General features: G+C 40.4%; 1 protein-coding gene across 5 annotated transcripts in view; it reads right to left on the bottom strand.

Annotated features, from left to right (window-relative positions):
• Positions 1-45: 45 nt before the first annotated feature.
• LOC135492834 (neuronal acetylcholine receptor subunit alpha-10-like) overlaps positions 46-22,279 on the bottom strand; it is a 36,334-nt gene continuing 14,100 nt past the window's right edge. For 2 of the 5 annotated variants that reach the window (XM_064779497.1, XM_064779499.1), the window contains 7 exons: positions 20,955-20,999; positions 5,649-5,854; positions 4,696-4,740; positions 4,292-4,401; positions 3,376-3,621; positions 2,821-3,113; positions 46-2,442 (listed from right to left, as the gene is read on the bottom strand). In XM_064779497.1, coding sequence (XP_064635567.1) covers positions 1,817-2,442; positions 2,821-3,113; positions 3,376-3,621; positions 4,292-4,401; positions 4,696-4,740; positions 5,649-5,854; positions 20,955-20,999 — 1,571 coding nt within the window. In that variant the 3' untranslated portion in view covers positions 46-1,816. Of the gene's footprint in view, positions 2,443-2,820; positions 3,114-3,375; positions 3,622-4,291; positions 4,402-4,695; positions 4,741-5,648; positions 5,855-9,098; positions 9,150-20,954; positions 21,000-22,279 lie in introns of all 5 variants that reach the window. The other 3 variants (XM_064779496.1, XM_064779498.1, XM_064779500.1) reach the window with 2 other exon arrangements.

Raw genomic sequence — 22,279 nt, 5'->3', positions numbered from 1 at the left:
TGCCCCTTGCAGGAATTATATAACTACGAAAGGCGACTGCATCAGAATCGTATTTATTAGGATCATGCATTTCATCGTTACCGATACATTACATTCTGCCTCTGTATCCAAAATGATAAAAATGATGATGACTCTACTACACATGATCATGGAACTGCGTATACAGCGGAAACAAACAAGTTTTGTTGCGGGTATAGTTTCAAGGAGTAGTCATTTTATTTTATTGTAGCTCATATAAATAAAAATAAACATTGCCGTGAAGCAGTAATTATACACACAAATTTGCTGCAACTTAGCATTTTATATCAGGCCACACAACTGCATTAGTGTTGAAATCGTTCAAAATAATCAAGTGCAATTTTCAAAGTTTAAGAGAATCCGCCGTTTTCCTGAAATCATGAAGAAGCGAAGTGAACATCCCGTTTGAATATCAATGTAGTCCTCTGTTACCCTGCCCTGTTATAGCATTATGATAAAGTGACATTATTGTACAGAATATTTAATCCCAGTTACCAGCCGACTCCTGCAAGTATTCCAAAACTTGAGTAAGTAATTAGAGGGGAGCGTATATGGAAAAGGAGGCGATCGGTTCGTCTCTGGAACAGGAAGGAATATGAACTATAAGACTTGACCTCTAAAATGCTACATACACCTTAGGATTTTTCTTTATTGCAATCCCTGCATGGAAAATAAAAGCTCAAAGCCGCAATGTTGGAATTACAGTTTGATTCGTCGACACCCAACAAATAAATCGGAAACTTAACTTTGGCAATGGTCGCACGCAACATGTAATGATGAGTTGCACTGTTAAAAGTCTGGGTAAAGTTGATATTTGATGAATGAATCTTTTTACACTAAGCTCTCATAACATGACATTCTGTATTGGGTTTTATGAAAGGTTCCCTTACGTATTTTAATTTAATCGTTGAGCTTCTTCTTTGACATTTGATTTATAAAATTGACTATCATACACACTTGGTTATATAAAATCTATTTACATGACAAGACATTATTTGGATGCAGGAATCCCTAATACAAAATACTTCCCTGCCCAACGTTTATCTACAATACATTTATGATATATTATCCTCCATAATACTTGATATTAGTCCATGGACCACACGCCATGTTATATCACAATGCCTCAGCTAGTGACTTTGCCACCTCATTTCAATATAAAGCAGTCTTTTGCCATTCACAGCCAGTAAAACTTGGAGCAAAACACTCAACTGATGCCACCAGCAAACGATATCTACCAACAGTACTGTGTCATCAGCCTTGCAAGAACTTCCCTTCCCTTGTGCCATCCATTTCGTAGTGCATGACGAAGCATAATTAAGTCTGTTGTTTTCGACATTACTTGCAACTTGTATTACACTTCTTCAGTCATTACATGTACATGTCCTGATCCACATGTTTTGAGATATCCAGTTATTTTCTTCTAAACTATACACACCATGATGGTCGGTTCAATTCCCTTCCAATCACCTTAAAACAGTGCTCCATCACAATCATTTAGCCCACCAAGCTCTCCTTACAGTCACAACTGCATCAATCCACCCCAAGTCACAAATTCATTATTTTGATGGCATTGCCTCGACCTCAAACCTTTAAAATTGTGACCTTGAATTCTGTGTCTACACATGTAACCTTGACCTTTAATCAGCAGGACTTTTAACCATACCAGCAGATTATGCGTGAAATCCCTGACATTGGCCCTAAGGATGATGCACTTTGGACTGTGCTTCAAAGGGACACAATTAAGTTTCACCACCTGCAGTATCCATTTTTGAAAACCAGGATTTTCTCAGCAAACCTACGTCGCTGTATCATTTGTTGACACTTCTTTATCGTTATTTGTATTTGAATCTTCATTAGAATGTGATGGAATCTGATAGAAGATTAAAAAGAAGGCCAACAAGCTGGCTATCAAGAATATGTAAAAGAACAACCTATCCATGAACTTGGCTAAGGTAGACCACGCTTCGGGAGATTGGCACGGGCATTGCTGCGGGACTGGCTTTGATACTGCGGAACTGCTCTCACCTTGGTTACCATCATCTACGTTCGGTTGACTACCGGCGGGCAATCCAGGGAAAGTACAGTTACACACAATATTCTCCCCACTGCTGTTTTTATGCAAGTTCCCATTGGCGCGCGTGCGTGGGTGCGTCGTCAGAGCTTGCATTTCGTGAGCTCCTGCTAAAGTGTCTATTTCAATGTCACAAGATTGACTATGCGCACTCGACCGATGTGTTTGGCTTTTGCATTTCAGTCGGACTTTAGACTTCTTCTGTCTTGCACAATCGCATCGTATAATCTTTCTACCGACCCACCTAGGTACTTTTTGTTTCGAATATCTCCTCAGGTGAATGTTTGTGACGATAACTCCCATTACTAACGCTATAGACACCATCAGCATAGTGGCACCGAAAAGCATACCTGAAAAGAAAGGAGAGACAATCTATAAGCTTACATTTTTTTGGAATAATTTTCGGCGGACTCCGAGAGAATATGATTGAAAGAACAAAATCGATGAAAGATCAGTACTCATTCGAAAGTACGCCCGATCAGAGAGTTACATCACCATTGGCCAGTGATAAGGACTCGCAAAGAAAATAGGAACCTTCGACCTCCCGGCCACGAGACCGGTTGTCTTAACCACTAGACCATCTGGATCAGTAGGCCTATGGGTGGACTGGCACTGACTGATTCTCCAACTCATTAGTCTTGTCGTTAGAATTGTGGCCGCTGCATGCAACGGTATCGATGAAATTGCTTTCTCTCCTGGTTCAAGAGTCGGAATTCGAAACAACTTACCCAAAAGTGGAATAGCATCGGGAGTAGGAGGCAGGGTCTCACCAATGATCATGAGGAAGACGACCAAGGCCAGTAGAATGGTGATCTCCAGGTTCACTTTCTCCCCGGACTCGATCGGGAGGAAGAAGCCGAGCATGGAGACCACATAAATTAGCATACAGGGGAATATCAGGTTGAAGATATAGAAGAGACTTCGCCTGTTCATGTGGATTGTGAACGTCACGTCCGGATAGGGCTCCTCGCAACATGCGTAGTATTTTTCGTGGCGTTTTACGGTGATGCGGTCGACCCACCTTAAAATCAAAACGTCGAGATTATTATGTAATGTGTTACTGGGCGACACACAAAAAAGATAACCTGCCTATAACTGCCAAAGTATCAATCTGATCAAGTTTCTGCTGCCTTAGCTGCGATCACTACATTATTATTTCTAGTTCATTTGATATGATCATCTTCCTCATTTACTTCACAGAGTCTTGTCGTACTCTGTCTCTATTTTGTACCACATATCTTTATTTCTTCCGGATGTAAGCATGGTACAACCGTTTCACCTACCATTCCTGATTTTCAGCAGTGTAGTAAACAGTATTCGGAAATTTATCGTTGTACAACATATCAAGCTCGAAGCCACTGTACGTCCACGAGATAAACACCACATCACAATGTTGGGAATCGAATGGGAAGTGTCTGACATTGAGGGTACAGTATATCTTGATGACTGCGGGGAACATCCATAGGGTGTCGCCCGTATGTTGAACTATTGCATAGGTGTTGAGGAAGCCGCTGAAACTGTCATCAGCACTGGAAAGAAAAGACACGTGTGAAACTGAGATAATGAACATGCACGTAACAAAAAGCCAAAGGTCGGTTGTTCTGCTGTTTCTTGTTGGAACTGAGTGTGCATAGCGTTACTTGGTTTTACAATTTGATAGTCTAAAGCCATTGTAATGTACATGTATCGACTGAATTATTGTGCTGATATGTAACATATGTGCAGTACCTTTGAGTGTTACTTTGGTCTACAATTGTATTTCTGGCGGAATCGATACGATTTCCACTCATCTATGTAACGAGAACGCACAAGGAGGCAGAACTTATGCCTGTGTTGGGAAGTAGGTGAAATCGACCAAAGCAAGAAAAACTAAGAGCGGATTATCAATAACACATAACAGGGATGGGAAGAGGAAGGGGAGGAACTTGATACGGTAGAAGCTTTTCTAGATTTCATTGGAAGAATTGGTAGACTACATATCTCGTACGGAGCTCAACCTGAGAGAGCTTGTTCGCACCGCATCACAGCTAGGCTGTTGTAGTGAAGGTTTCGCTTTGCCATCCGCTTGGCTTTGCCAAATAATATTCCAGTGATGGTGGCAACAAATTGTAAAATAATCAAGCAGCTGCTTTGTAAACATGGTGAACGTAATGAATGGTAATTGTGACAAAATGTGGTGACGCTGTAAAGTGTACTTACTGGTTGCTTATAACCAAGTCTGGTAACCATAAACTATAAGCTGGAATGTGAATTTGGCTAATGTTTCCGTATTCTGTCTTGTCCCATACCATATACTCGTCCCGCCAACGCTGAAACATAAACAAATCCGGACGATTAGCTAAGATCATCTAAGGGATGCGTACTTCAAGCGGTGTTCATGTGAAAGGTGATGGTCATCACAACCTCTGTGATTGCAAATTATCATTATAATCCCACTGTCAATAGACTTTTATGTAGAATATTTTGCAGGACGTGACGAGATGTCCGTAAGCTTCTTGTCTCATGAATGGCTGATAACGCTACCGTGCAGCTTGATGGTTCTCAAGCCTTTGAGTAGATGGCAGTTAGAATTAAAATCCACGTGATTCCTTGAAAGAACTTACCAGTCGTATCGATACTAATGCTGAAAATGTTTGATGTTTTTCATTCTGAAAAATACAAAAGAGTACATGATGTAGATAAACGATTTTGTAAAAGCAACGTCAGGGGTATTTGTGCCGAAAAGAATGTAATTGGAAAATTACTCCCGACCATACTTCACAAAATCGGCTGTGGTGAAAAAACTACTGGATCGAATCGTGATATGTTTGGTTGGTATTAATGTACGTCTACAACAATTCTCCATTCACCATAAAACCAGTACTTTGATTCTAAGCATGGTATGTGTACATGTAGATGCATAACCATGGTAGCTATACTACTCTGTTTTGATTATTACCAAGATACTTGTCATGTGCATGCTCAGTCTTAATTACTAGATTCTTCCAAGGTGAAACTTTCCTGAACAGTTGAGAGAAAAGGGTTGGTCCACCAATGTTTGCCCACCTGGTTGATTTCACGAACCATATCATACCATTGATGAATATCCATTCAAGTATATGTTTGATTCTCATTAATCCAAAGCAAAAGCAGTATGCATGGGAGGCTGAACCATCAACGTTATGTATTGATACCGCCTATAACAACAACATTAGCAATATGGATAAGAACAACAACTTTCCCTCGGAGCACAAGTCCAGTACATCATGAACTTCTTCTAGCTCAATAAAGTAAGGTCAGACGCCATAACCTTGGACTGAGAGCAACCTAGAGGATTAAGTATTGCGAAAGCAACCACTCAAGGTAAATGTTTTATTAAGCATAGCACACCAAGCTTATATACATGTGTCAATATCACAAAATCCCACCGAACATCATTTGGTAATGGATAACACCAATTGATTGTGAATCCATTTATTGATTTTTCTTTCGATATTCCATAAATCAATTTTCCATTGTTTTTATCATTCTCAGATATTGCAGTCTTATAATATTGTACACAATATTAATCACTTACTGTGTCTAAGATATGGAACAATGACATGGCTATATTGACTTTTATGGTGGTGTTATCCATCTTGACCGGACGTGATGTCTTGTCGTATCCTCTCGTTAACCTCTGTTTGATTTTGTACTCCCAAGATCGGGGAAGTTCGGGAAATTCCGAGTCCTGTTTTCTTTTTCTGCCTTTTGGGAGTTGACGTCGCTGACCGCTCGAACCACCTGCAAAACAAAGAAAAAGAGATGCTATGAGGTTCATATTCATGAATCTATAACCTAAACCAGCAGAAGTTTTTGCTCTTTATTATTAAGAGCTCAAAGTAATTTTTATCATGTTTAAATCTGTCTAAAATTAAGTTATTTGTATTGGTCGATTACGAACGCTCCTGCTGGAACATTCTATGCTCCAGCCTGATCAAGAACTTGCAGTGAGGCTCGAACGACCACATAGTCAGCAAAGTGGACTTTATCTACAAATACCAGGCGGTTTACCAAGATGAGGGTTCAAAACAAAATGATGGTCATAATGGGTCAACATGACGACATAGACAGAAACATGAGAGTATATGTAGTAGTGGTAATGACAAGAATCCTGCTCTTTTAGATATCTGCGTGGAGTTGCTGTTAGATAATGAATAATCTTCACACTCAATTATTAATGAGTCAATGCATGAATAATGCACCAGCCTATTGATATCCTGTGACTTCCTAGCCGATATTCTTGTTGACCTTTGTCGACTATGTTCATTTGAACCGCCGTCATGTAGTTTATGTATTTATGTAGTGAATGAGGCAACTGATATGCATGTCCTATGCGCTGGATTAGACGTCTATTGAATAAGAGAAATAGATGATAAATCACGAAGTCAAGAGTTTCCTGTTTTCGATGGATGAGGAGGAAAAAAATCACCAAGTGTTTGCCAAATGTATATTTATTCAAAATTTGAGGAAAATCCTGTTTTATGAGATTACTTGCCATTCGTGGAAGTCGAGTGTATGCAGGTGTGTACAGATTGCAGTAAAACACCTTTCTTTTAAACAATACTAGTACTATAGTATGTTGACTTAGTTTTTACAAGATCTGGAGCAGAAATACTCTGGATTCAGATAAGTCTATTAAAGATGTTACTAATGCAACGCCTGGGCTTTCAGTTGACGCTGGTAAATATATTATTTCTCATTCCCGAATATATCTGACAGAAAGAAACTGATTCGAAAAGAGAAGTACACTGGTCTACAACGGTTCACCAGCCTCCCCCAGACTGGACAGAGTTTCCTAAACTGCTGTTTCTTAACATTGGGGGAAGCATCCATTACCTGAACACTGGCCACGTCTGGCTTTTACAGCCAACCACTTAAGAAAACGAGGTCCGCCTTTCATACCAACCATTTGGAACTGAAACGTCTGTAATTTGTAGTCAAATAGAGCGTTGAGTGGTCAGGGCGATCGTAATGGACACGATGGCACTTGAGATCCGCCACTTTTGCGCCCCTCACTTAATAAATAGTTGCCGACTATGACTTCGATTGGCTTGAACTGAGGCAATTGACACTTTTCGTTGAATAAACTGTCAACCCACTTTGCGAGTATACGGTAAGTTAAGCTAGATAATTTCACCTTGCAATCTGATATAGGCCAATGCCATCAGAATCTATAGTCTCAATGAATTGTCAGCGGTTTTGGTATCAAGCTCATCAAGCCGATGAAAGCCATGTTTTTCACAAATTAATCTAGTCACAAAGATCTCCCCAACCCACCCCACCCAACCCAACCCAACCCCCAAAAACAGAAGAAGATAAAATACACCACAAAAACCCCTGTTACCTATCATTTGTCACAAATTAATGATAGAGGGTCTCATCCAATGGCCATTCTCTCAGTTGCATTTTCTACTACATCATAACCCGGTTACCAAGCGAAGAACCCGACGCCCCGAGTTCAACAAATACGTTGTTACTCTCCTCAACCGTCGGGACCATGCCCTTAGCCATGTTAATTGATGCGCATTCTCTGAGCAACCAGAAAACCAGCCAGGTACCAACAAAGTCCGTTTCCCAGGTGACTGACCGAAGAAACCGTCAGCCCGAGTGCAACAGATGCACTGTCACAGTCATCAACCGTCGATCGCGATCGAGGCCTTGCCCTTAGCCATCTATTTGGTATCATTAGGGAGCAACATCGTATCTATAACTAGTTCATTAATGACAATCAGGCAGGTATTCCGACTCTGTTTCAAAGCTGATGGACAGAAATGACGCTTGGGTGGATTCATTACCTCTATCATGGGCCGCAAAGGCAAGGAATATGGCCAAATATTCGGCGGGTGATGCACGGCGTACATGCCATGACGATAACCTTACCTTGATTATGTTGTAACCATCACAGTTCTGCATCAACCCATAAGAAAGCAAGACAACATATAGACATCATTTAAGATATAAAACTACTACAGGAACAGCTAGGTGCGTGCGAAATATGATGTGTTTATTCATTATTGATATGAATTTCATTCTAATGGAAGTACAGACGCAATTAGTACTTATGATATGAATCTTAAGCCGAGCTTTACCAACAACATGCAAGGCAACGAAACTCTAAATTACTGATAACTGAGGTAAAAAACTTTTCCAGATCGTTGTTATAACTACCCAATTACAAAGGTTAACTGCGATTACTGTCTGAAGGAATTTCATTTCATTTCATTTTATAATTAGAATCAAATTGCTTTGGCGGTGGTCTTTTGAAGTGTTCGATAATTTGCATATTTGGAAAGCCATTTAAAAGTTTGATTCTAGTTCCGTTAAGCTTACAAAATGTATAAGAATAAATTACTTGGGAGACGATCAATCGACTTGAGAATTTTACATTATCATAGATGTATTCGATTATAATTCTCAATCAACGTTTGAATTAGTTTCTTTGAGTTAACTGTTGGGCATGTTGTGTGTGCAATCACCTTGCTGTCCCGAACTCGGTCCCTTAATCAGTTAAGATTATTTTACTCAAGGCCATCATATTTGTGTATTTATCCAAACGAGTTTTATGATAGCGTGCTAAGATCGATGAAAAGCCCTGATGCCATCCGATACTCCATGGTGTTTGTAATGGTTGCAACGTGGTGATGGAGTAAACCAGCATTCTTTTGGGAGAAAACTTAAGGACTTTTCCTGTCACAATAACATGCACTACTTGATGCACAAAACAAATTGTCTAACGTGCATGTATAATATTGCCATCCAGTACTTTCTTTGTGGTGGTAATGGACTAAAACACCATCCTTTCTATTGAATACCTAATGGATCCTTCCCATCACAATAACATGCACTACTCGATGCCCAACACATGTTCTAACGTAATATTCACTACCAACAGCATTCTCAACGACAACAACAAGATGTAAACTGACAAAAACTGACTAAAATATTCTAAAAAATACTAAGACTTGACCAAAGCTACGGCACTTACATGCTACCAAACCATTGGGCGTGCATCTGCCCAACTTTGAGTTGGTGCCTACTGGAAAAAAAGATATACACGTCACTACATAATATAGTTTTGTATTAGTGTTATCGCTGTTCGTGGACTTCTTTGGCGCTTCGAACATTTGCTGATATGCTGTTTCCCACAGGGTAAGCATGTACAGAAGTGATGGCAAAAAGAACTCTTTCTATACTTGTATTCTGATTCAACAGCAAAAAACATCATTGGTGCTGTTGTTAAGCCAGTAGCCTTTTAAGTTCGACACTATATACATCAAAAAGCACTTCTATTCAACGTAAGTCGCCGGTGAAATCACCCGAGTGCCCTTCTTTGACGAAGGTGCCCCTCTTTTTCGGACTCCGTTTCCCCAGTCCTTCACCTTTGCCAATGTAATGGCCTGAGTGTCGTTATCTCAAATTCCCCAGAAGCGAAACCCATGCTCCGTGAAAGAGGTGACAAATCGTGTAGTGTCCAGTAAGATATCTTCTCGACGTCGTAAATCACAGTAAATCCTAGCAAATCCCTTCAGGTAATACCATAACCCGCATCGAACATACCAAGCGCTCCCGATGGCTCCGACAACGACCAGCCAGACTTTAGACGAATTATTTAGCATTAGATGACATTGCGAGGTGCGGTATTTAGAAGGGGATTGATACAGTTGTACCATCGGTTTAAAGAGAGATTATCACTGATTACCAAAGGGGACGACTTTCGAACGACATCTCATGATGTTTTATCTTCTGAATATGCACTCTAGCTTATGCACTCCAATAGCAGTTAGAGTGCCATTCATTTACGTATAATTATACTTGTCCTAGGACGAGTATTCGAGATTTGCCTCAAAAACATGAATGTACTTCTAACGTAAACAATCATTTTGCTCTGCGTCCCATGACAACTTTGATGACAAAAGCCTCCGATTTATACATAGATTTATAGTTTACTAAATGAGCAGCTTAGCTAAATCGAATTTGTCATATAAATCTCTCTGCTAGGAGCTGTAGTGTTTCCGGCCATTCCGCCATGATGGATGGGCCGACACTACACGTTACACCCTGTCATCGGGCATTAACTCTGCCTAGAGATGTATGTATATTTGCATCCATGGATTATGCAGAGGTTGATGACCGAGTGCGTCCGGTCCGCTTGCCCATTCATGAGCGTATTCACACCATGCCAGAGAAATGGACCCGCTTGCACGGAGGATAAACCGGGAAAATTAATCCAAGCCATCCTAAAGTAAAATTCTAATGAACGCTCCGGTAACAAAGATGTCAACTCATCTGATTGGTCACCGGAAGTCTCTCCAAATTCTACTTTCTGACATCTCTGACCTACAATATCAGGTCATCAAAAGAGGGCCACAGATTGTCAAAAGTATAAAACAAAGAAGGAATTACCTCTACAGGGAGTTAAGTTGGGATTACTTTAAGTGACACCCTAGCATTTTCCGTTGACAGCCTCATGACCCGAGAAACGATAGACTCAGTAGACCAAAACTGCCTAGTGCCCTTGCCAATTTCACAAAACTCCTTATCTGGAATAGCTTTATCTCTCAAAGGAGGGCAATTTGCCTCCCCTGTACCAATGCAGTCCTTTGTTAACTTGCTGTGTCATTAAGATTGCCGTGAACGTGCTCATTGTCCGCGCCGAGGATTTGCAAATAATTCTATTGTTATGCATTCAGAGCCGACAGGTCAATGAGACGAAATTATATTGCTATTGAAAGGAGAAGTATCCAGCTGGTATATTTTCATGATACGTGTGGAATTTGTCAGCGCCATGTCATATTTGATGGTACGGTCGGGAAGTTGACGATTTCCTATCTTTGAGTCCCAATAGCGATATGAACCTGATTAGCTTTTGCCCACATTTGATGGTAAGTTCTTCGCGGACAACCAGAAGTCTCAACTTATCTTTTGTGCCCGAAAGGGTTAGCCCTGGCACATTGGCATCAACGGGAAGACGACATGACAAGACACGATATCGGAGCAATTGAAAAGCAACCAAAACAAATTGCTTTAATATGTCATCGGTTGGCATTCATCTCTTTTTATTCCTGTACTCAACAACATTGCGATGCATCCTGAATGATTGAACATCATGGAGAAATTGATAAGGAAATTTGCAATTTAAATTCAACTTGAGTATCAAGAGAGGGGTCGATCTTGTACTAGGATCTGCTCTTTTATTAGAAAGTGTATGCACTTATCTACTCTTCAGCTTAACCTCCTTTAAATGAAGATATGAAATTAACAAGGACAACATTTGTGTCATCAGAAATTAACATGCATATTTTGTATCGTTCATACATCTTTTTATAAACATTCTCTCCTGGCAATCTTCTCATAAACCCTTCCTCGTGGCAATATTTTAGTCAACATTCTCTCATGGCAATTTTCTTTTTGTTACCCACCTAGGAGAGACAGATTGAACGTAATCTTAGTCACTGCATGGGAACATCTTGTCATAAAGACAATATGATGCATTAGCTATTGTTTTAAAACCTACGGCCCAGACGGACTAGAAAAAGAGATACATGTATCAGTGCTTGCATAACAAGTGTACAAAGATGCACAGGAGAATAGCCAATGTCTTGCCACTATACTCAGCACTGCTTCAACCTATCTTGCAAAACCTCATCGTGATGACCGAGGAAGTATGCTCATGCTTGCTCTACCGTCAAACCAGATGTTATCAGTTTCTAATTTATATTTATGAAACCAGTATTCTCCTAGTGGACCGATTTGCCGCATGGTTACACGGACAAGGTGCTAGTAAGTCGGGCGGGTGGCCTGCGGAATGTAAGCAGAGGTTAAGGAGACGAGAGACTCGCATGAGTATGCAACTGATGGATTATACATGTAACTCTGTCTGTGGTTTGCCGAATTGATGGAATGGTCAGTTGCATGCGCATCCGACTGCTTGGCCTGGGTCAGTTGTTACAATATCATACATAACCATTGGTTGATGTTAATGGTGGTCGGTCCGCCTGTCTGTGGTCTGTTGAATTCATGAGATGTGGGACCGTGGAGTTTGTAACATTGTTTGGTCTCGTCTCGTGCACAATGCGCATTTGTCTCTTTAGAGTGATAAACATTTTGAATTCCGTTGCGTACGTCGTGGATAAACAGCCCCAAAATAAAAAAAGAAATGTAACTTTACGAATTAACCAATATCATGCGACTAGCAACACAATCACGACCATAAATTTAATGATGGAACGTTGGCGACAAATTTAGGTATCGAAGTATACATTATTTACAGCCCGTGTGCATGTTACCACACTATTACCATGATTACGTAGCTGGAAGTCAATTTAGCGATATCCGTTTGATGACGAGTTTGACGTGGCAACACCGCATAATTTAGAAAATGCACCATACTTTATAAGGTTACCACCAACTCCAAAATCAGATGTTGTAACAGGCAAAATGGTGAATTGGAATGCTGCACTGGCCAAAAAGCAATTGTGGCTCCTCCGGGTTTTTTTCCAGCATGTCCACACTCCTAATATTGATGCATCGCGCACGATAGGGCGTGAGAGTGCCCCTTCAGCTAAAATAGCCGGCCTAATTACCAACTATTGCAATCCATAGAACTAATTTAGTGCAGAGGATGCTTAGAGTCCTATCATATCGTAATATGCTGTCAACTTTCTCCTCGTATAAAGTGATGGCTCAGTGGCAGAGAAGTTTCCGTATGTTGTAAATATCAATACAGCAAGAAAAGCAAAATGCTTAATGTCAATATCTGGATAGCAATGGCATTAGCCTTGTCATGTTTAAATCATTGCCAGTAATAACTTTTGATTATAAATTTCTGAGGGTGAACGAAAATTTCGAGTGTTCCTCGAGGACAGCATTTTGTTTCCTAACCTTCTGCACTCTTGCCATTTACCGGTATGCAATCTGCATTCACCAACGACTATTCGCCAGACGCCATCCCGCCCATTCCGTGTTCATATCAAGGACAAAAAAAGGTTCCGCTCTCTAGCGCCGATATTCCCCCGGCGATTACGGCTTGACTGGGATACCACTGCAATCGGAAACTGCTTAGCCGATTATTCTGCAACCTCAAGACCCCGATATGGTTTTTCGCCAGACTGTATGAAATCGATGGCAGTATAGCCTGCGACATTTAGCCCATCACGGTGTCCTAAAGGCTAGCCAGATCACTGGATTATATTCTCATTAATGTGATAATGTGACTTTCCCGTGCTGGAAGCAGTTTTACATGTACGAGTTCTCCTTTGACGAGTGTGATTAGTTAGTTAACATGTAATGGATTTTGTTGACATAAGTTTAGGGGGCTCCTTATTAATGCTTTCATAGAATTAAGAACACCTTTTCCACCACTGTCCCCGTACATGCAGTTGTTATACATGCTTCCCGAAATTGGTGGCTTGCATTGGAACTAACGTTTTCCCCCTTGTCCATCATTAAAGGCATTCAAGTGTGTTGGTCAACCATGACTATCTCCTTTGTCCCTCCACCATAAGGCCTATTGTTCCCCTTATGACATCACTATTTCGGACACTCAGCGCCCCATTTCTGGAAAGGTGTATAAACTCTGTACTCTGGCTTCGAGGCAGGATGATTCTGTTGAAAGTGTGATCAAAGGCCTTGATCTTTTTAACTAAAGTGAAAACAATGCTTCGCCTTTGATACAAATACTCTTCCAGTTCGGATGCTACGTTGCCTAACAGTTATGGCGATACTGTTGAAATAAGCGTAGTTACTAAGGTTACACTACAAAGAAGTGTTGATATAACAACCGGGATGATGAACATCCTTCGACATTGTATAGCATGTTTTAATCGCGCTTATTGCGAAAGAAAGTATGATATTTGCACTAATCTGGGAGAGAACGTTAAGAAGATCGCAAAACTCGTAAGCAACACTCCTCAAAGGAGAAAATTAAGATAAATACCAGTATTGGCCAAACATCTACAATGTACATGCAGCATCAGAAGAACTAGAAATCCGGGGGCGATCGCCGGCGGGGGCATCTGGCCCGACTGGTACTGCAGACGCTTATTGTGTGTCAACAATACCAAAAAGTCTGCACCAGTATCCAATAGTGCCCTGTGAAGATGTGTGTACTGAGAATCAGCCTGAAAACATGTCAAAGTCAATATCTTCCCCTCTTCTTCTCGGTACTTGTAGTAAAAGTGGGTAAACATGGCCAAGTCTACAAGTGTTTGAGAGGCTATAGTCCACGCACTTCTTCCCATGCTTTACATGTTTGGCTGGACACCAACCATTTAGGCAGAGCGGAACTGATACATAGTACATCTTACAAGAGATAATCTACACCCGTCTCTATCACCTCTCTGAGAGAAAAAGACGGCCACCTTCCATTGGACTGCTCTTTTATCACGGTGGAGTGTTGAAAGTGTCTGGCAGAACTACAGTACTCAACAGAGAGTAAATCAGTTCGTAGACCAGGATGATTTTGCTACGTACTTCAACGCTGCTTTTATTGCATCGATGTTTGCTTAACTGTTGTCCAGTTGGTTCTTATTTTTGCCAGGGAAGCTCGATACATCCAATGCACTTTTTTGCAGACTCTGTCGCAGTTACGCGGATCAAACCGCTTCCTTCTTAGATAATTTGTCATACAAAAAGAAATAAATTACCATCTCGGATACTGAAACAACGACATTGGTGCTACATCTAAACATAAATCCTCTATTAGAGAGTCTCTGTTAAAAATCTCAGCATCAAACATCTAACTCGATCAACTACAGCCAACACAACCGATCTGTTTCTCTATCAGAACATAATCACAAGAATGCTCCAAGTTGTTCTTTATTATATTTTTGCACATGATCGAGACATATTCGACTGAGAACATCCCCAATGATTTCTCCTTCGACCTCAGCCCCGATTAGCAGTCCTTCGATGTCGCCCCTATGTTGTTCATCTTCCAATACCAATTATCGGAGACCTATCACAGAAAAATAACAGGATCCTGAGGAATTAGGGCAGGTTCACATCTAATGTGAGGCACTGTATTCGATAGATCACCACTATATGAGAAGAATATCATATCATAGAGAAATGAAAGGGTTGTGGTTTAGTTGGCTGCAGATAGACACTGAGCTTTCTACGGAAAAGTTCGGGTCGTGATGGAATATGTCTATGATTCTCTGTGTTCCCCGTCATATTCATATTTTCATCTCTCGAAAGCATGATCTTTATATGTTTCCTCGACCCCAGCACTAGATCTCCTCAAAAAAATAGATTGCTAAATAACCTTGGTAATTGAAGCATCCTTTGCTGAGTGTGAACCGAGCGATATCATGTTATTATTCTCAAAGGAAGATTTTATTTTTCATGAAGTTATAATAAAAAAACCTTCCCATTTCAGAGTAAACTCCTCATTGTAAAATGTTACCGATGTTGTTGTACGCCGCTCCCCGAACTATAAAGTCGTTGACAAATTGTTTAGAATATAAAACCCCTCCACATAGGGCAGATATCATTCATAATCCCTCTTTTAGTGCATTTATAAGGAAAAAGTGAGATTTTCCTGACGTGGAGTGGGAAAAAGGTCCACTTCGTGTTGCACTGTGTCAGGCGGATACGACTTAATGAGGCAGTAAATACTCCTTCTTCTTTCAGAGTGTCAGTAGTAAACACTTTTACATTCTTTTGCGTCAAAATAAGACAGTATCCCGACACATACTCTTACTATTTATCATCGGGCTATTATTTCTCGAGTTAGAAAAACTCCGATCAAGCCAGTAAGGCGGATCGGGTTCTAAATTGCATATGAAGTAGATCACTGATCCTGCACGCTATTTGTTATTTGGAGTGCGGTGGCAAGATAGTGGCATTTTAACGTTCAAGTGACAATTAGTCTAGACTCTCACATTGGCACCCCGAGTAAACAAGATATCGGAATGAAATAAAAAATAAAATGTCGTTAAACTAAGCCAACGAAATTAAAACGACTCACAACACGCTAGTGGTACCATTACAAAAATCGAGTTGTGAATTCTTAATTACATGAGTTAGCCATTAAGTTAATAGTGATCGCAGATTCAGTTCCTTCAAAGGTAGGAGGTTTGGATTGGTTCAGGCCTACATTATAATGGCTAAACTGCGAGATAAGAAATTGCGAAATGGCGAGATGAGTAATCCTCATTTTCTGCCCCTAGATTTTCTTCCTTGATCCTATTCAATGGAAGTGGGGCCGAAGACAATACAATGTCTACATGCAACGTTATGTCCAAGCACACGATGACTTTCAGGGAATTCAGTGTTGGTCTCTGATACGGGCTCGTTGCAGCTAAACTCAATATCCGATTCCTCCTCCTGAATCTGATGAGAGGGCGCCCCGCCTCTTCTGCCCTGACACTCTTGTATATGAATTGATATAGAAACTTACACGTATCTCAACGAACGAGACCTTCCTCTCACGTGCCAAGTGGTAAAAACGCGTCTTCATCTCACAGACTGACATGCTAATCTTTCAAACCACGGAACTGATAATCGATGTCCTCCTTCGGGACAACAGAATATCAGAGGATCGATGCGAAATACTGTCAAATAATTATCAGGAGATGAGCCGGAATACCAATTATATGACGATGGTTTAGGTTGTTTTTAAGTTGCTGACACAGCCTGCGGGACTTCGGGGCCGCGGATCGGAATTAGGTTGTGACATAATTGTTGTTGGCTACAAATTTGTAACCAACGTGGGAATGAAATAAGTATAGAGGAAAAGGAAGTTACCTTGACTGGCGTTTTGCTTATTTCATTCTTACTTCATATGAGCCATGCATCGTTAGCAATCTGTGTGGTTTACTAAATATGTCAATAAAGCAGTCCAGCTAAGAGGTGTTCATTTCCCAAACTTTATGTCTGTTAGGGGGAAATTACAGATTGCAATCAGAACACTTGACTTGAATCCATCTCATACTATAAAATAACACTCCTCTCCGCCAAAACATCAGTTCTTATTGATCTCATACACCAGACCAGTATCTTCAGATTGTCCATCAGTAAACTAATTAAGAGATAACTCTTCCCCTCATCTCACCGAAGGCTGCGTGCGGTGATGACGCTATCACCAATATTACTCCCGTTATTGATCGAAAGTGGTCCAAGACGTGCCGCCGATTGGTTCTTTGGACTCGTTCATGCCACTGGCTGGAAGTCCTCGTCTCACGGAATGACTTTTGACCTCTGGGGTATTTTCTGATGGTTGGAGATTACGTTGTCTTACGGGTATCCAATCTCTCAACGTACTTTCAATCTCCAACCACAAATGATCTAATACGCCTTTGGTCGGTCCTTTGGTGTTTATTCGGTGTCTGCAAGTTGTCATTTCACGCAATGACCTTTGCGTTCTAGGATAAGTAGTCCGCCGAGGCTGATGAAATGAGCTCACATTTACGGAGATGGGCTTGTCTATCCACAGGATAAGCGGAGACATTCCTTTGCTTTTTTCACTTACATGTCAAAAAAACGGCCAGGGTTTTTCTTCAAAAAATAAGTGGCGATGGATTTTGATTAGGCCTACTGGTGCGCGCACCGGGTTCTTGATCGATGGACCGTAGTATATTAATCAGACGCCACGAAAAGAAATCCAGGCTTGTAAAGTATTTTAAGAGACAAGAGTTTCCCTGATGAATGTTAGGTCGACCTTCGGTAGTTCCAAACTAATTGCCACAACTGTAAATCCCAGCTTATACCGCAGACGAATCAGATGCATCTCGTTTTAATCAATTTGTGTCATACCCGTTTAATATACTGAATCTAATAAAATAACGAATACTTTTATCGGCCTATCAATCAGAACCTTGCCAAGTCTGGTTGATTAAAGTCTGTGGCACGTAATTTAGATTGCGTTAGGTATTATTGAAATTTGAAATAGTGTATTGCGTAGGATTCGGCATTCGCCGATATCATTCTCTAGTTATATTCAATAAAACTTTGAAAGTAATGACATTCGCCGATATCATTTTGTAGTTACATGTATATTCAACAAAATTTAAACAGTAATGGCACCGTGCAAGTATTTTTCAGACTCTTATTTTAGAAGTACCCATTGTTGTTGAGACTAGCAAATAATCTGATGGAAAATGGTTGGAGCGCGGGTAGTGGGCAGAAAGTTGCGGATTCAACTCCCTGCAGAATAGCTATTACATGTACTTCTAAATGTACCATTCTGTGCAGATTGCTTCACATGTTACATTTCAGAGAAAGCACTAGAAGAGGACCTGTATTTGTAGGTATCCAGCAATTGCTCCGGATGAAATCCCATTAAATTGATACTTTCCTAAACCAAACAAAAACAAGGACTTTCGACAAACCAGTTGACAGGCGGGCGCAGTTTCGATACAATGGGACGGAACAATAGAATTTTTGTAGCTGAATCCTCTCATGACCAGCTGGACTAATGGGAGTCATGTTCACTCACTCCTGCCTGTATAGCTGAAAGGTATAACCAAGTATCAAGGCACGTGCTTGTTGATTACAAAGCTTACCATTCGATTTGAAACGATACGTTCAATTTCATTATATGAGATTCGAACGGCACTCTAAAAATTCTATTCGATATATACATGTACGTCTTTTCGGCCCAGTTTCAATCAGCTAGTATTACATTGAGTGGAGTCAAGTTTCGTGAGGATAACACCTGCAATATAAAGCAGTGGTGCTTAGTCGATCGGCCAATATCAACTTCACTTGCACTTTTTTTTACGTCTTGTCGTAAGAGCCGCTCAGAGAATCAGTGAGTCTTGCTTCGCCCGTGTACCGACAGTTTTCAGAATCCAACCGATCAGATGGCTCTCTGGGAGAACTTACACGCAAGATCTCCAGTCAATTTTGCTTCAGGCCGAAGGTGAATGGGCAAAAGAGAATGCTGCGATCATGGACATACATGTCTAAGTCAGCACTGAGATAGAATGCAACATTTGTTTACAACAATACACATGGCAGTTTTAACTTTCACGAAAATGAACAAGACCCAGTTGAAAATTAATTCAATTGGCAGAAAAAGACAGCTGATCTATTGGATCTACGATCGTGGTTGTCAGGACGAATATGCCATGGTCGACTAACTGTAAGGCCAAACAATAGTCATCATGTCAGTATCAGTCTAACATCTCCGCGCCAGTGGGTAATGTACGGATATTGAAATACACCCTCTGTGGACTTGCAGTGATTTGAGATTAGCCTGTTGCTTCTACGGCGGCGAAAGAATCATATCTTGATAAGTCTTTTTCGGCCCGGAGCAAAAACAAACAATGCTATGGTCAGCACGAAGTGGAAGAACTACAAGGTATTGGGTCTGATAGCTGTCTCATCCGGTTACATGTAGTTGGTGATTCGGAGGAAGTGATTTCATTAAGACAGTTGATGTCGGCAACGATCTCGCTCCCTTCAGGCCGGTTACTCTAAGGTTAAGGTCATCGCTATTGATCCGATTGTTGCAAATAACATGCCGGAAGCGAGATGGAAAAGGAAAGTGTTTCGTATACATGCTACATGTGTACATGTAGTTCGTTCATCAAGTATCTCACGCCAATCTCGTTGGCAGCCAGCAGCATATGGAAAAAATGGGATCAAAACTCTAGTCACAAGTGCAAATTTTTATCTCAGGTATCACTACCAGGGAAATAATCGAAAGACTATCAGAACGAGTGATCTCATTGTTAGAAGTAAACCGTTTCATTCTGCACCAGGTGTTCTCGCAATTAGTGAAGTACCAGTAATCGCAAGATGAATAAATCCAAATAAATCATGACTTTTTTTATCATGTATCATCTCTGAACAAGCTGGTCACTTGTGTGACACAGAGTACTGACTGGCTGTAGTTTGTCTCATTAGCAAATGAAGCCCGGATGTGATTATGCCAAGGTCTATCCGGCAATCCCTATCGAGTATCGCTATGAGTACGAGGCGAAGTATTATTATTATTATTATTAAAAACATTTTTATAGCGCTTAACGTTGTTAAAACTTCTAAGCGCTTTACAATTTATAATAAAACAATAAAACATTAATACATGATAGAATAAAAGTCATTACTAAAGAAAACGTGCAAGTGGAATTTAAAAAAAAAAAAAAAAAAAAAGTATCCTCCGTGCGGAATCCCCCAAGAACTTCGATGAAAACGCCAATTGAATTTATGGTGCAAAAGCTACATGGTGATGTGAAAGCATTCTAAAAACATGAAATAAACACCGCGCAATATCAAATGACTTTCAGTGCTACTCCATCACGACCCAGAAGCCAGTTCTTACATTTCCTGTAACATACCAAGTAATTAATGACACAGCATTAATTGAAAGATGTTAAGTAGCACCAACACCGTGTAAGTGAATATTGCATTAACTGCCAATCAATAGGGAAGTGAACCGCGGTCTTTATGGTGATACCTTGTACATTTCATGATGGATTGAGACTTTCAAGGGTTTATTTTTGGATACTATGACCTATTAATAGATCGCCTATCGCTGGTCACGAACCGAATAATGTTTTTTTGGTATTTCATTCTTTTTTTAATACAGGTTTTGAATATTTTACTTTCACTCAGCGTTAAGTAGCTTAAGTGAAATCGGGGTTGAAGTACATGCATCTACAATACAACGTGATGTAATGTATCATTATAGAACGTGCAAAAAATAACTACTAACCATATAATAAAGACCGAACTACATCAAATCAATCGAAAATGCTCTTCAGACTTATGTATTTCCGTTCCATTAATATACGCGATGTAAAGAGACTGTGAGGTTGTTAACGCTTTCTGTACATGAGCTAATGTTAGTCATATTAACGGAGCTATACTAAAGCCATGTTTTCAATACACTTACCGATACCATACTTAAAGTAGCCCGTCATGTTTGTATATGAACCCCCTGGAGAAAGATAGACAAGCAAGATAATTACGAGGAAAGAAACTGAGTAACAGGGGCAATGCCGGCAGCTTCCTTTTGTCTTCAACTTATTATCGAGAAGAAAGCTCGATCGTGCGACAGATTTCTTTTTAATCGTTGTATCTCTATCGGTTTGTATAATTAAAGAATTTGGAACTTTGTTATTTCACTTATTTTAGTCGAGAAACCTTCCGGCTATTTTAACTGACATAAAAAGGTGTGTTCCTAAACAAACTCCGGAAATTTGCTCAAGAGTCAATAATGTATCCTTTGATTTGTCTTCGATATTCAGAACCAGAAGTGGTCGAATGGCATTGGGTTTTTTAAGCAACCAGCATTTAGTAACGGTATCAGAAAAAAATGAAAGGCGAAGTACAGAAAAGAGATTAAGTGTCTCTCTGGTCCCCTGCACTGTTGTTCTGAACGGACTGTTTCTCTTGACTTCGTTCGGGATTTACGTCCATAGTCATAACTTGCTACAGAGTACAGTACACACTGACCACGTTAGCAAATAATTACCTGGCAAAAAAAGTTGACGCCACCGTTCTAAAAGAAAGCAATTTGGCCTTTATTGGAATAGAACACGATTCCTATTCATTGTAAGAAGCCCCATAACAGGGTTCTTTACAATATCACGAACAGCTAACCATGATCTACTGGACGGCACTTTATTGCACTTTATTGCAAGTTATTGCACACTCTCACCTTAATGTCGCGTAAGTTGCATTTATCGTTAAAACTGTGTGTTGCCTAGCGTGCGAGCGCGGCGAAGAAGGCAAGAAAAGGCGAATTCAAAATGAGACACTGGGTGTCTTCGATTTGAGCTAATAGTATACAACATGCTGATACAGCATACGAGCACTTAAGCACTTGATATTTGTATTACAGACTACCAACCTGTTCCCGAGCTAAGTACCCGGGCCATGTCAACGAACAAGCCCAACAGACAAATCACGATCCTTCAACCGTAAATCTCAAATAGCATGAGACTCGAGCGACGCGATTCACACCAAACTTCCCTGAGGTAATTCAGTAAGAGTCAAATCCAATATGGCAATTCCGATAGTCAGGGACAAAATAAACGCAGCTTGAACACAGCGGCAGTATCAATATGCATAAGTCGCCATCTCCAATAGACCCATCCAATCTTTTCTTGTGTATAAGAAAGCAGTTTCTCATAAATAAGATCATTTGGAACAAAGTAGCTTGGACATTTATGGGTTATTGTGTAACTTGTATACTGCTCAAATGGCCACGGTCAA

Source organism: Lineus longissimus, chromosome 8, assembly GCF_910592395.1.
Source record: "Lineus longissimus chromosome 8, tnLinLong1.2, whole genome shotgun sequence".
NCBI classification, from domain to species: domain Eukaryota; kingdom Metazoa; phylum Nemertea; class Pilidiophora; order Heteronemertea; family Lineidae; genus Lineus; species Lineus longissimus.
This window is presented reverse-complemented; position numbering and strand designations above follow the sequence as displayed.